The sequence below is a fragment of the Schistocerca cancellata genome, chromosome 3 (assembly GCF_023864275.1).
Source record: "Schistocerca cancellata isolate TAMUIC-IGC-003103 chromosome 3, iqSchCanc2.1, whole genome shotgun sequence".
NCBI lineage: Eukaryota > Metazoa > Arthropoda > Insecta > Orthoptera > Acrididae > Schistocerca > Schistocerca cancellata.
The window spans coordinates 162,148,880-162,164,134 of NC_064628.1; the positions used below are offsets into that span (position 1 = coordinate 162,148,880).

The 15,255-nt window shown below is 36.4% G+C and overlaps 1 protein-coding gene across 5 annotated transcripts in view; it reads left to right on the plus strand.

The window, feature by feature from the left end:
- Window positions 1-15,255, plus strand: part of LOC126174781 (axotactin) — a 567,513-nt gene that overhangs the window by 257,190 nt on the left and 295,068 nt on the right. For all 5 annotated transcript variants that reach the window (XR_007535484.1, XR_007535485.1, XM_049921127.1 and 2 more), the window contains exons 7-10: window positions 3,973-4,140; window positions 4,516-4,684; window positions 12,120-12,235; window positions 12,346-12,452. Coding sequence is in view for 3 of the 5 variants with exons in the window: in XM_049921127.1 (XP_049777084.1) it covers window positions 3,973-4,140; window positions 4,516-4,684; window positions 12,120-12,235; window positions 12,346-12,452 (560 nt within the window). In the remaining 2 variants the exon portion in view is untranslated. The remainder of the gene's footprint in view (window positions 1-3,972; window positions 4,141-4,515; window positions 4,685-12,119; window positions 12,236-12,345; window positions 12,453-15,255) is intronic.

Below are 15,255 nucleotides of genomic sequence, written 5' to 3' on the forward strand. Positions count from 1 at the left end.
TAATACTCAAGTTTCCTTTGAATCTTGTTCTTGGCACAGTTGATTTCCATACACTAGATCAACATAGCAAATGTGATAGAGCGTACTTGACAGGCACCAATGATGTTCAATATGTGTTCATGTCTGCTGTTGCCAAGCCACAGTACTGGTATGGCTCTGATTATTTCAAATAGTTCCTGTCAGCGTGTGCCTCTCAGTTTCACAATTACACTCACATACAAGCATTACAAAATTTCCTTTTTTAAATAATTTCAAAAGTGCTCTAATCTTCATAAAAATTGGTTGTAACTTTATACATTTGGTTAAAAATTGAAATTGTGTCCATAACACTACTGTATTGACAATAGCCACAGGCAGGCCATAATCACAGAATTTACAATTTTTGTTTATTTTAAAAACCCTTAAATCTTTCCACTTTTGCAGAAAATGAAGTAAATAAATAACATAAAAATAAAAAATTGTACATTTGGTTGTGTTGTTGTGGTCATGAGTCCAAAGACTGGTTTTACACAGCTCTCCATGCTACTCTATCCTGTGTAACCTTCTTCATCTCCCAGTAATTACTGCAACCTGGATACTTCTGCATCTGCTTAGTGTATTCATCTTTCGGTCTCCCTCTACAATTTTTACCCTCCACGCTTCCCTCCAATACTAAATTGGTGATCCCTTGATGCCTCTGAACATGTCCTACTAACTAATCCCTTCTTCTAGTTAACCTGTGCCACAAATTCCTCTTTTCCCCAATTCTATTCAGTACCTCCTCATTAGTTATGTGATCTACCCATCTAGTCTTCAGCATTCTTCTGTAGCACCACATTTCAAAAGCTTCTATTCTCTTCTTGCTACACTGTTTATCATCCATGTTTCACTTCCATATGTGGCTACAGTCCATACAAATACTTTCAGAAATGACTGCCTGACACTTGAATCTATACTTGATGTTAACAAATTTCTCTTCTTCAGAAACACTTGCTGCCCAGGTAGCAAAACTCATCTACTACTTTCAGATTCTCATTTCCTAATCTTATTCACTCAGCATCATCTGATTTAATTTGACTACATTCCATTATCCTCATTTGGCTTTTGTTGATGTTCATTGTATATTGTCCTTTCATTCCATTCAACTGTTCTTCCAAGCCCTTTGCTCTCTCTGACAGAATTACAGTGTTGTCGGCGAACCTCAATGTTTTAATTCCTACTCCAAATTTTACTTTTGTTTCCATTACTGCTTGCTCAATATACAGAATGAATAACATCAGGGATGGGCTACAACCCTGCCATACTCCCTCTTTGACCATTGCTCCCCTTTTGTGTTCCTTGACTGTTGTAATTGCCGTCTGGTTTCTGTACAAATTGTAAATAGCCTTTTTCTTCCTGTATTTTACCCCTGCCACCTTCAGAATTTGAAAGAGAGCATTCCAGCCATCACTGTTAAAAGCTTTCTCTAAATCTACAAACACTGTAAATGTAGGTTTGCCTTTCCTTAACCTAGCTTCTAAGATAAGTCATAGAGTCAGTATTGTCTTGTGTGTTCCTACATTTCTCCAGAATCCAAGGTCAGCATCTACCAGTTTTTCCATTCATTTGTAAGGAATTCGTGTTAGTATTTTGCAACCATGACTTATCAAACTGATAGTTTGGTAATTTTCACACCTGTCAGCACCTGCTTTCTTTAGAACTGGAATTATTATAATCTTCTTGAAGTCCGAGCGTATTTTGTCTGTCTCATATATCTTGCTCACCAGATGGAAGGGTTTGGTCATGGCTCGCTTTCCCAAGGCTATCAGCAATTCTAACGGAATGTTGTCTACTCTCAGGGCCTTGTTTCTACTTAGGTCTTTCAGTATTCTGTCAAATTTTTCATGCGGTACCACATATCCCACCTCACCTTCATCTACGTCCTCTTCCATTTCCATAATATTGTCCTCAAGTACATCACCCTTGTATAGGCCCTCTACATATCCCTTCCACCTTTCTGCTTTCCCTTCTTTGCTCAGGTCTGGTTTACCATCTGAGCTCTTGATATTCATACAGGTGGTTGTATTATCTCCAAAGGGCTCTTTAATTTTTCTGCAGGCAGCATCTGTCTTACCCCCAGTGATATTTGCTTCTACATCCTTACATTTACCCTCTATCCTTTCTCACTAAACCATTTTGCAGCTCCTGTTGATCTCATTTTTGAAATTTTTGTATTCCTTTTCACCTACTTCATTTACTGCTCTTTTATATTTTCTTCTTTCATCAGTTAAATTCAGTATCTCTTGTGTTACCCAAGGATTTCTACTAACCCTCATCTTTTTTACCTACTTGATCCTCTGGCGCTTTTACTATTTCACCTCTAAAAGCTACCCATTGTTCTTCTACTGTATTCCTTTCCCCTATTCTTGTCAATCATTCCCTAATGCTCCTTCTGAAACTCTCTACAACCTCTAGCTATTTCGTTTATCCAGGTCCCATCTCCTTAAATTCCTACCTTTCTGCAGTTTCTTCAGTTTTAATCTACAGTTCATAACCAATAAATAGTGGTCAGAGCCCACATCTACCCCTGGGAATGTCATACAATTTAAAACCTAGTACCTAAATCTCTGTCTTACCATTATATAATCAATCTGAAACCTTCCGGTGTCTCCACGTCTCTTCCATGTATACAACCTTCTTTCATTATTCTTAAACCAAGTGTTAGTGATGATTAAGTTATGCTCTGTGCAAAATTATACCAGGTGGCATTCTCTTTCATTCCTTACCCCCCATTCCATATTCAACTACTACTTTTCCTTCTCTCCCCTTTTGTACTATTGAATTCTAGTCACATATGGCTATTAAATTTTTGTCTCCCATAACTATCTGAATAATTTGTTTTATCTCATCATGCATTTCTTCAATTTCTTCATCATATGCTACATGTAAAATTTTCATAGTATTTTCAGTACTATCTGTTGCTCGTTTTGTACTTCATAAATGATGGCAAAAAGCAGTCTCATTGTTGATACAGATATGTTCCTTAAATATAGTTCTACATTTGGCATAAACAAAAATTATCACATGATCCACATTGCAGGACCTGTAGATACCAGTCAGAATGAAAAAAAAGCAGGTGAAGTGGGAGGCATAATAACTGTGTGTGAGTGTAATTGTGAAATTGTGAGGTGCACACACAGAGAAGTACTATTTGAAATAAATTGAGACATACCATTATCGTGGCATGGCGACAGTGTGTATGAACACTTGAAGAAACTGAACATGTAGTAAAATTGCACTTAAGATCCTTTTCAGGCAGAGCCATGAAAACCTGATTAAAATTGTGTATGTCCTTTGTTTTTCAAGCTGGTAACCAGAGTGTTGTGAACATAGTTGACACGCTGAATATCTGCTGTCAACTGTTCTATAAACCAGTCATGAAAAAGGATTCACTTGTGTCCCTAAATGGCAACCTGTTATACTGGTAATGGCCAAAAGCTGTATTTAATATCAAGATTTTTTTCACTTACTTGGCCAACATGAGCTGGAAATAAGCTGGAAATTGACTAAAGGGAACAGGCCAAAGCGGTTGCTGTTGTTCCAACCTATCTAATTCCAGTTTCACTTCTTACTGTGGGGACAAAAAAATCTAGTGGACTTTAAAGAAATGCTGTACTCTGGAAGGTTTACAAGAATGTTTGCCTGCTAGCAGTTACGGTCTTGAAAAATTGGATTACATAGCAGGAGTACCCTGCATGGGGAACAGAAATGGCTCTTGGATGTCACTTATGATGTTGACGGACAGAGAGTGGCAGAACGTGATCCTTTCAAACCAATTTACATTGATAACACATGTCACCAATTTCACACTATAAAATCCCTTATATTGCTTTATAAATTCAAGTTAACAGGCCACCACATAATTATCATCAGCTTGTTGAGATTTTTTGAATCTCCCTTTATCTCATAAAGTGACTGTAAACATTTAATGAAATTAGTTCTTTTACATTGCAGCTCTGAATGACGACCAGTGGCACAGTGTTCAAGTATTGATAGATGTGCACAGAACTCGACTTATTGCCAAAGTTGACAAGGAATTAGTGGAAACTCATATTAAAGGCTTAGATCCAGCAACAAATTATGGTGTATCCAATGATTTGACTTCTGTTGTTCTGATAGGAGGTAAATAATGTAATTCGATTTACTTTCTGTAACTTACTACACATTTCTCATAGTTTAGATTATCTTCATACAAATGTAATGCATATTTCTGTTTGTATCCTGCATCAACATTGCAAAATTTCATTTATTCCTAGCCTTTCTTTCCTCTACTTTCAATTGGTACATGATTAGCTTTTTTTTCTATGTAACTATATTGTAGATTGTTTGCTGCTCCGTGTAATATAACATTTATTTAAAAAACAGTATTATTTTGATATATGGTTTACAATTTATTAATACTACATTATTTGACTATGTAAATGGATTTAGTATTAATTAAGTTGGTTGCACATCATCCTTTTTGTGCCAGTTGACAGAATATTTATGTTACCACAGGTCTTAGCTCAGAGGAAAAACTACATGGTGTGAAATATATTATTGAGTCATTTGTTGGGTGTATCCAAGATATGATACTGAGTGCTGGCAAAGCTGCATCTGATCTCTTGCCAATTAAACCACTCATAGCTACAAAACATGAAAATGTTGTAGAAAGCTGCATTAACAAGTAAGTGAACATGCTCATAAACTCTGATATATGAAGACAATAAGTATAGTTTTTACTTGACATAAGTGCCTAAATACTATTATGGAAAGTAGTTGCAGTACCACCTAACTTAGATCTGCAGTCGACATTTCCCTGTTAAGTATAAAATTGAGTGGAGCATTATCGATTGTGACTCAACACTCAGCAAAACTAACTTGACTCCTAATCTGATTCCTGAATAAACTTGACCCAACCATACCTGAAATCTGATGACTGAGCTGCCAACTGGTAGAGCTGAATCAGCATTTCTGCAGAAAAGTGAAGGGGCATACCTGTTGCTTGAATGTCAATGCACAGCTTGTCAAATTCCCAATGCTTATGCTGAAGTACTCAACTTGGTTTAGACAGAATAATCTAAATGAACCTGCCCTCGTCTGAGAGGCACTGCATAATCTCAATTACCAAAGGGCAATATTAAATGAAAAAAATAAATAGCCTAGTGGCTGGGATGCAGCTCAAGCAAACAAAAAACTCTGAACTTTATGCAAGATAATGATTGGAAGGAAGACAAAAATGATGTCTTAACATGGAATTACCAGAATTTCTGCTTGGGTTTGACAGAAAGTGCAACCAATTTATAAGATGACAGATGATAAATATGTTTTAGGCATGACTTGTTAATTCAACATTTAATAATCGGCTCTTTGCAGTCCAAACAGATAAACAAACATGAAATACCTAGGTTGTGCATCTTCAAAACTAAAACCAAGTCTTGCACATTGTGAAAATACAAAAACAGTTTAAATGAAACTGGGAATACATTATTCAGTGCTTGTGGAGGCTCATAGAAATTAACAAGAATACAAGAATTTTGCATGTGTCGTGCGTGAAAAACAATTTAAGCAGAAGTGTTGGTCTCCATCAGTTAATCCATGTGGACCCTTGAAATACTGATATAAATATCAACTGACACTGCTGGTGCGCATATAAAACATATCAAATTGGACATGAATACAAATTTCAGCCCCTGCCATGAATGAAAACAATCTGAACAAAGCGTTTAAACTCAACTAGTTGCTGCATGTGAATCTCGTAATACTAATGTAAATATCAAATGCTACTGGTGCCATGGAACTATAGTAAGAAAGGCCATGAATTCCTAACTGAAGCTTGCAGAGGCCAGTCCTGCTGGTGAAAGAAATAAATTTCTATCTCTTAGGGTGTCTGCTGTAGTTCAAGCTAGAGCAGACTGTAGGGATCAAGAATTATTAGCTGAGAGAGCTGCTACACTATAAAGCAAATCACAGTGAGAAGAGAAAGTAAACTGTGTTTGCAGATTCTTGAAGTATTTCAAATACTCCAAATATTGGGTGTGAAATCATTGAAATGATACTTCATTTAATTCATGTCAATAATTTATCCATCTGACAGCCAAAGAAGTTGCCTTAAAAGAACCTGGACATTTATGTGAATTGTGGACATATATTTTTCACTTAGAGAAAATGCAGTACATTCCCTCTCTTTCTGTCTCTTTCTCATTCCCATTGATATATAATAAGCGCACCCATAGATCAAAAAAGTGTTAATAAGTTTTACACATCTGTAAACATGGGAAGATATGTTGTATGTGGTATTCGGTGTTTAAAAACTTGTAGGCCTATTCTTTCATAAACAATGTACAATAATTATAAATATTTCCACATACAATTTCATAGAGTGTACAATATGTACCTCAAGGTATGACAAAAATAAATAAATAAAACAAGCTATTGCAGCCTTCAGAAAAATTTGTATTATCTTTCCATGTTTACCCAGTTGATTTCTTTGCACTCATGTGCGTGAAACCTATAAAGTACAGTAAATCATTAGGAAGAAATATTCAGAGACAAACAAAATAATATGTTCCCTTCTCAGATGTACTGCATGTATGGAGATATGTTTGAAGGATAAAAATGTATAAAATTTGTTCCTACTTCTGAATTAACCATAAGTATGTTTTCGACTGGCTTCTTAATATTCCCAGACACAACAAGAAGAACTAAGTTCTGTGGTGTAGTCTTTCAACTTATTTTGGTAAGACAGCATTGCTAATAACTTACCGTTGCATTTGATTGTTATTTTGTAGCCTTACTACTGTACATGGTACATACTTTTATTCCAATGCTAAATGTTGGATTGTAATATATGACGATAAAACATTATTATATGTGTTTAAGGATGCTTTTATCTATAAAAGTGAAAGTTTTGTATTTGACTAAAGTGATACCAGCAAACATTTTAATCTACTGTTACAAGTTTCAACCATGTGTAACAACTGAGAACTAGTAGAACAATCTACATACTTTTTCTCTGGTATTATTCAGTCCTGCAGCCATGTGGTTTAAAAGGGAGGATTTACCTCTTGTGACTTTTTATGATTTCTGAATGAGCCTGGTTCTTGTTCATTGACTGAGTGAAGTAGGTAGTTGTTGCACCCGTGAGTATATTCTGTATACTCTTGGAATTGTACTGACATCTGTCTCTAACATATTATACAAGCATCTTCATGTAATGGAGGTTTGCAGTTGTTAGGTACCATCCTGGCAAAAAATACTTAACAGTTGCAATTTGAGTACTTCAAAATTGATATATTATATTGAAAATGGTTATGAAATATCTGGCTGTAGAAGTGGCCCAGAGACAAAGCTGCATTTTACAATTTGAATCTTCCCATTAGCTATTTTTACAACAAAACTGAAGAGATCACGTGATGTAAGTATGCTGTAAATGAATATACTTGTATATGCACTATCTCATTTGAAGAATGGAAAATGGTAATCACGGAGTATTGTTCTGGATTATACCTTTTAAGCTTTTCAGGTACATGCACCATAGGACCTGAAATGCCTCTGTGGCCTCTCATTTCACCAAGATAATATGTTGCTCACAAGATGGTCAAAACTAAGTTTATTTAGTGGAATCCTGAAACAAGATGAAGATGACCAACTTTCCTGTATTTTCTGGGACCTCCCATAGTACCACACTATTTTTTTTTCCTTAATTCTCTCAGCTCCCTTATTGATAACCTGTTCATCCAGTTGTTTTGTCAGTGATATCAATCCCACAAAATACTTTCAGTGGTTCAGATGCCCTGACAGACAGATCTTTATGCAAGGAGCATAAGCTATGCAACTAAAGGGGTCATGAAAGGGGGATCGTTTACATGTCCCTCAGTCAGTACTGGCAACCGACAGAATAGAGTAAAACTATTATATATATTTATATATGAGTTACATGTGATCTTGACTATTAACAGATTGTATTAAACAATCAAATAAAAATTTAACCTTTAGGTTACTTGTTTCCATCCTGGCTATGGCAGGAACTGACATTTATACAGTCATTGTCACCATTCCAAGAAATTGTGATGTATTTGTGCAGTTGATATTTACTGCAACCTATTCCCCCTTAAAATCATGGTCAGATATTACTAATCTCCTTTAAACCCATGATCAAATGTTGGTTGCACTAACCCAGGCACTTCCATGCCCAATTTTCTGCCTAGATCTGACCCCATTTGATTTCCTACCCATCCTAGAAGCAGAAGAAACTATCTGTTATTATCTTTGACTATCCAAAAGCAGCTGTGTTAACATACATGCAATACATCCCACTAAAAGCCCCAAAAGTTCTACCAGGTTATGTAAAGTAATTATAATAGTTTGGAAAGATGAGAAAGCAAATATTTAGAAAATCAGGAATTCACATCACTTCCTCAGAATTTTCAGTGATCCTGAAATTGTCATCAGAGGCAATGGAATTTTATTGTGATGAAAAATTCTCAACTATTTAATTCAAAAATTGATTATAAGTCCCCAAGCTGAATGTTGAGGTTTTCTCTGTTGGTTAGCTTAGTTATCCTTCTTTTGTGAGCTCAGTGACAGGCATGAAAAGAGAGAAGAGTGAAAGACACTATACAATGTTACAGCTTATCCTTATCAAGCATAGAAATCTAAACTTACCACAAATGCTTAATCCCATCCTATAATACCGAGAGCTCTCGTAATCAGTTTGCATGACATAGAAGGAATTTCAAGTTCTTGTTTTTATGTGTAATAGCTCTATAACAAAGAAACAAATAGGCCATTGATACCAACACCTCTTTTTGGCAACACCTGAGAAAAAAGAGATTTATGGACTGCAAATACTTAGCAAGAAATTTACTGAGTTACATCTAATTAATTAATTACATAAAAATGATATTCTTTGAAAAATTAGGTTTATTTAATGTTAGAATGTTAGTTTCAGCATCAAGGACTTGTTCAGGTGATAAATACATAATGGGACCATGAACTAAATGTTTCACATTCTTTTGACTCAAAACAGTATAATAATAAATAGTAAGATTAAATGTGAAGAGTATTCATAATTTAAGTTCCAGCTTCAAATTGGTGTAGGAAGAGAATCACTATCGGAAGACAATCACTGGTCAGAAGGACGCCAAATTTGAACAGCATGTTATTGACACAAGGAGAAACGTCATGGAACAAAAAAAAGCAATGAAAATTTTACCACTATATGACACTGTAAGCATGTTAACATAAATGGGGTCAGATAAAAATGACACGTGAAGCACAATACAATGGCGATGGTTTGAGTTACGTATTACACCATCCATACTGTTCAGTATGCGTGACTGCACAAGTTCAACAGTCAACAGTTGTGGCACTGTTAGTTAGATAAAGTCTATCCACCATGCCAAGGTCATAGCACATTAGACAGAAAAATCAGTTTTTAACTGTCCTGGCGCCAAAAACCACATAAAAAGCAAAATGACATTGGTTTTTAATTATCTTGAGACTGGCACAAGACCACCATTTTCTGCCACAAGTTGAAACAGTATGTTCCACAACAGATTGGAGTTTCTTGGGGTCACATTGAGAATGTGTTGTCCAATGTGTGGCTTCAAATCAGCTTTGTTCGTAACACTGAACACAAAATCATTCAGATAATTCCACAGTCAGAAGTCATATAGATTAAGATCAGGTGATCTGGATGGCCAGGCTGTAGGGAAATGATGGCTGAGAATTCTAGCATTACCGAAGTGCCTCTGCAGTGGCCACTTCACTGACTGTGCAATGCACAAAGGAGCATCATCTTGCATAAAAATGATACTACACAAACATACATGCTGTTGAAGGCTTGGAATGACTTTAGTGTGCAAAAGACTCTCATAGCATTTACCAGTGATGATACTGGTGAAAGGATGTGCAGGACTCATCTCCTTGAACAAATACAGCCCTACAATAAATGACTGTCAACTTCCACCACAGAGTCACCTTTGCAGAATGAAGTGGTACCAGTTGATGTCTACATTATGCGATCCTGTGTATTGACATGTCCTTGGAGATGGAAATGGGCTTCATTTGTCCACAGTGTCTTCCATGGCCATTTGTAGTCCACTTTCATGTGAGCAATAACATCCAGAGCAAATGTTTGTCTAGCTGATAGGTCAGCAGAAAGCAAAGCTTGAACATGGGTGATATTGAATGGATAACAATGTAGAATGTTTCATAGGATTTTATGTATCAGGCTCACATATGTGTCCAGTGTTTGGGAAATTCCCCAAGCACTATGACAGACGTCAGATCAGGTGCTTTCTTCCATCGGCCACATTGCACTTCAAAAGGATCTACCTTTTTGAATTTTATAATTGTTTTCTCCAGACCCTCAGCAGAAATCAAAACAATGCATTTTTTCTTACTCTTGACTGTCTGCAGGGCTGCTGGCACACAGTCACCATTCTTGTAGAAGAGCTGTATCACCACCACCATGTGATCCTTTGTGGAGACAGTCATTTAACCTTACAGTGTCACCTATTTGTCAAATTTTCATTAATTCTTTTTTCCATAATGTTTCCTCTGGTGTCAATAATATGTTGTTCAAATTTGACATCATTCTGAGCAATGATTCTCTTGCTACAGAGTTTTGAAACTGGAACTTTAATTATGCACTCTCTGTATATGGGTGATAGTTAAGAGTGATCGCGGGTAAGGGATTTGAGGACTTTTTTATTCAAGAAATCAGCCAAATAATGAAAGACAGCTGTCAGGTAGTCAACACACTTAATAGTAACTTCCTGGAAGTAGCTCGCAAATACACATAGACATTTGAAAGGATAAAGTAATAGAATACATACAAGAATCAATGCCACATACATATAGAAAAATCACACTTATTCCATGTTCTATTAAAGAAACTGAAAATGTAATTTCTCAAAGTAAGATACTTAGTCAGAATTAGTTTTGATTTGAAAAGGATGTCTCTACAGAGAATGTCATTTAGTCACTACATGTGAGCCATAAGGATCAATGGTGGATCCACTCTTTTTCTTGTTATATATAAGCTTGTCTTCATGAACCCAAGAGGCTGAAATTGCTTTGCTGAAAATGCAGGTATTCAAATATAAATAAAATTTTCTTGCAAATGTATATTCGATAAACTAATATCAAACACCCTACATGCAGTTCTGTAATGCACAAAGCCTGACTGCAGCATTAGCAACAGTACCTCGAAGAATCACTAAATAAAACAGAATATTCTAAATTCATAGGTGTTTTTATCAACAAGAAACTGAAGTGGAAGTTGTGTTCCAAATCTTCTTAAATGTCTGAGTTATGCAACTTAAGCATTACAGATAATATCGGATTTTGGAAATGAAAACGTCTTATGGCATTATATCCTGAGATAACTCATCATTAGAAAGTGATAATTGCAAAAAAAAAATGTAAAATGGAAGAAATATATGGTCCTGCTCTTGAACCTCTTGTAGACAGCTCTTTAAACAGTACATTTACATTCACTCCTTTGCGAAGTGCTGTGTCAACAGTCAACCACATTTAGAAAAGAGCAGTAAAATTCATAAATGTAAAAGTATGAGAAGTCACTTACACTATATTTTATTCACAGAAAGGAGTGATGTATTCAGCCATATCTTTGATCATCAAACTAGTGATGCAAAACATTTAGTAGATGATAAAATTAACTTTAAACATAAACTGAAATCATATCTTTCTGATGTGTTTGACAAGACAACTTCTTTTACCCCATAGAACAATTTCTAAATGTGTGATAATATGGTCTGTGCGTGAGTGAGGGCTTGAGAGAGATTGAGAGAGGTTGAACATAGTTAAGTATAAATTAATGTATTTTACAAAACATGATATTTTTATCACCTGGGACAACTGTGACTGTTAAATGACTCTAGGGGAAAAATTTTAAAAAAATTAATTTAAGACAGTCATGTCAGTAAGGTTAGCAGACGTTTCCCTGAGAAAATGTAATATAATTGTATAACTAACTCTGTCCACCTCATAGGGAGAGGCCACAATTATGGTCTATGGTTCATGCAGACATGTAACACAAATTAAGATGTTGAAAATATTAGATTTCCTTGATTTCCTTTTGTCTTTTTAAGGTGCAAGACTCGCGAAAACCTCTGTTTTTTTGGCAGCCAGTGTGTAAATCATTATAATACCCTTACTTGTGATTGCTTTGGAACTAAATATGAAGGAGAACAGTGTGATATATACAGTAAGTAATGTATGTACCTGCTATTGTTTTGAAAATACACTTTTTAACTATCATGTTACTTCAGAATGTAAAATACCTGTGAAAATTGTGACAGAAAATGTGTTTTCCAGCTGCTACCACATTGACTTTTCGAGGTTCATCTTACGTTTCGTACAGGGTGTATGACTGGAAAGACAGGGTACACACAAGTTCAAATCGAATTAGCCTGCAGTTCAAGGTAAACATTTATACCAGCAATATCAGTAAAGTGTAAAAAATCCAGTTTTTGTAATAAATTCAATTGCATCACATTTATGTACTATTATTATAAGAGCAATGGTTGGCATTTCTTAAGTGTTAAAATATTGGGTGGGATCCTTCAATAAGTGCACTGGTTTTGATACATCACTTTATGAACTTTATTTTTTCAAAACACACTAACAAAATAGTTGACTTTTTTTATGTTTTGTTGTTATATGTTGCACAAGGTGTTTGTAATATGTTCCATATTTTTTAAAATAATGATGTAGTAATTACGCTTTGCTCAGCCAGTTGCTTCTTATCCAGACATGTTGTATGTTAATGTGTTATATTAAAGTGTACTCCTTTACACACCACCAACTGTTAATTATAATTAAAAAGAGAATCTTTCAAGAAGTTGTGGACCTAGATACATGCTTGTATTAAATTTTATACACAACTGTTCATCAGTTTTTATGAAGGACCACATAAATTGTCAGTGGTACATTGCATATCAGCAAATAGTTGAAAATAGCATCAGCTGTGAAGTAAATGAGATGTGTGGAATTATTTTGTCAATCCTTGGGCAAAGTATAACCAGGGAAGTCAGTTGTATGTTTAAGGTTCACTGATAGTAAATTTATGTCTGTTATCACTGGATTCCCTTGATTTACAATTGGAACTTTTGTTGGAGATTAATCCCAAAAGTGTCAATCACATTTCTTTGTGATTTAAACTAGACATAACACAGAAGTCAAAGAAGTTTCATTCAATAGCAAATCTACAAGAAACTAAACCAACTGAGGAGACTTGATCAACATGCAAAGTCTTTCATTGGGAAAGATCATGAGACACAGATTTTATAGGTTCCAATAGCAGCAGCAACATTGCCAGGAAACTAGCAAGTTGCAAATTGGTCAGTTAAATACTTCAAAAATTGGAAACACTATATGCCAAAATATCAGATTTAACAATTGAAAGTTAGCAAAGATACGCTACTGGCCATTAAAATTGCTACACCAAGAAGAAGTGCAGATGATAAACAGGTATTCATTGGACAAATATATTATACTAGAACTGACTTGTGATGACATTTTCACGCAATTTGGGTGCATAGAGCCTGAGAAATCAGTACCCAGAATAACCACCTCTGGCCGTAATAACGGCCTTGATACGCCTGGGCATTGAGTCAAACAGAGCTTGGTTGGCGTGTACAGATACAGCTGCCCATGGAGCTTCAACACGATACCACAGTTCATCATGAGTAGTGACTGGCGTATTGTGACAAGCCAGTTGCTCGGCCACCATTGACCACACGTTTTCAGATGGTGAGAGATCTGGAGAACGTGCTGGCCAGGGCAGCAGTCGAACATTTTCTGTACCCAGAAAGGCCTGTACAGGACCTTCTACATGCGGTCGTGCATTATCCTGCCGAAATGTAGGGTTTTTCAGGGATTGAATGAAGGTTAGAGCCACGGGTCGGAACACATCGGAAATGTAACATCCACTGTTCAAAGTGCCGTCAATGTGAACAAGAGGTGACTAAGATGTGTAACCATTGGCACCCCATACCATCACACTGGGTGATATGCCAGTATGGCGATGAAGAATACATGCTTCCAATGTGCGTTCACCGGGATGTCGCCAAACACGGATGCGACCATCATGAAGCTGTAAACAGAACGTGGATTCATCCGAAAAAATGACATTTTGCCATTCTTACACCCAGGTTCATCGTTGAGTACACCATTGCAGGGGCTCCTGTCTGTGATGCAGCATCAAGGGTAACCGCAGCCATGGTCTCCGAGCTGATAATCCATGCTGCTGCAAACATCGTGAAACTGTTCGTGCAGATAGTCGTTGACTTGCAAACGTCCCCATCTGTTGACTCAGGAATCGAGACGTGGCTGCATGATCCGTTACAGCCATGCGGATAAGATGCCTGTCATCTCGACTGCTAGTGATACGAGGCTGTTGGGATCCAGCACGGCATTCCGTATTACCCTCCTAAACCCACCAATTCCATATTCTGCTAACGGTCATTGGATCTCGACCAACATGAGCAGCAATGTCGTGATACGATAAACCGCAATCACGATAGGCTACAATCCGACCTTTATCATAGTCGGTAATGTGATGGTACACATTTCTCCTACTTAAACGAGGCATCACAACAATGTTTCACCAGGCAACGCTGGTCAACTGCTGTTTGTGTATGAGAAATCGATTGGAAACTTTCCTCATGACAGCAGGTTGTAGGTGTTGCCACCAGCGCCAACTTTGTGTGAATTCACTGAAAAGTTAATCATTTGCATATCACAGCAGCTTCTTCCCGTCAGTTAAATTTCGCGTCTGTAGCACGTCATCTTCATGGTGTAGCAATTTTAATGGCCAGTAGTGTATTTCTTCAGATACAGTACTAGTAAGTCAGCTATTCAAACCACATGCAGATTCAGAAATATGCAGAACATTTAGAAGCAAAAGGTGAGGCAGGGAAAGAGAGCTGGATTATGTCACAAAGTCTTGAAATGTTACCACCAAAACTTCACCACTTCCTTACTGTGTGGGATAATGTAGCAACATCTGACAAAAATATTGACACATTATTTGAACGTTTTCATCTGGAAGAAGGTAGATTAAACTAGGCAGAACAATCAAATATGCCCCAAAATGCTTTCATCTCAAAATTAAAAGAAAAGTTTGTCGAAAGATGTCAGCAGGAAAAAATCTGTAGTTCAATATTTTAAATGTGATATAAATGGCTTGTAAAGAAACATTGCAGAAATAAACAATGTGCCAAG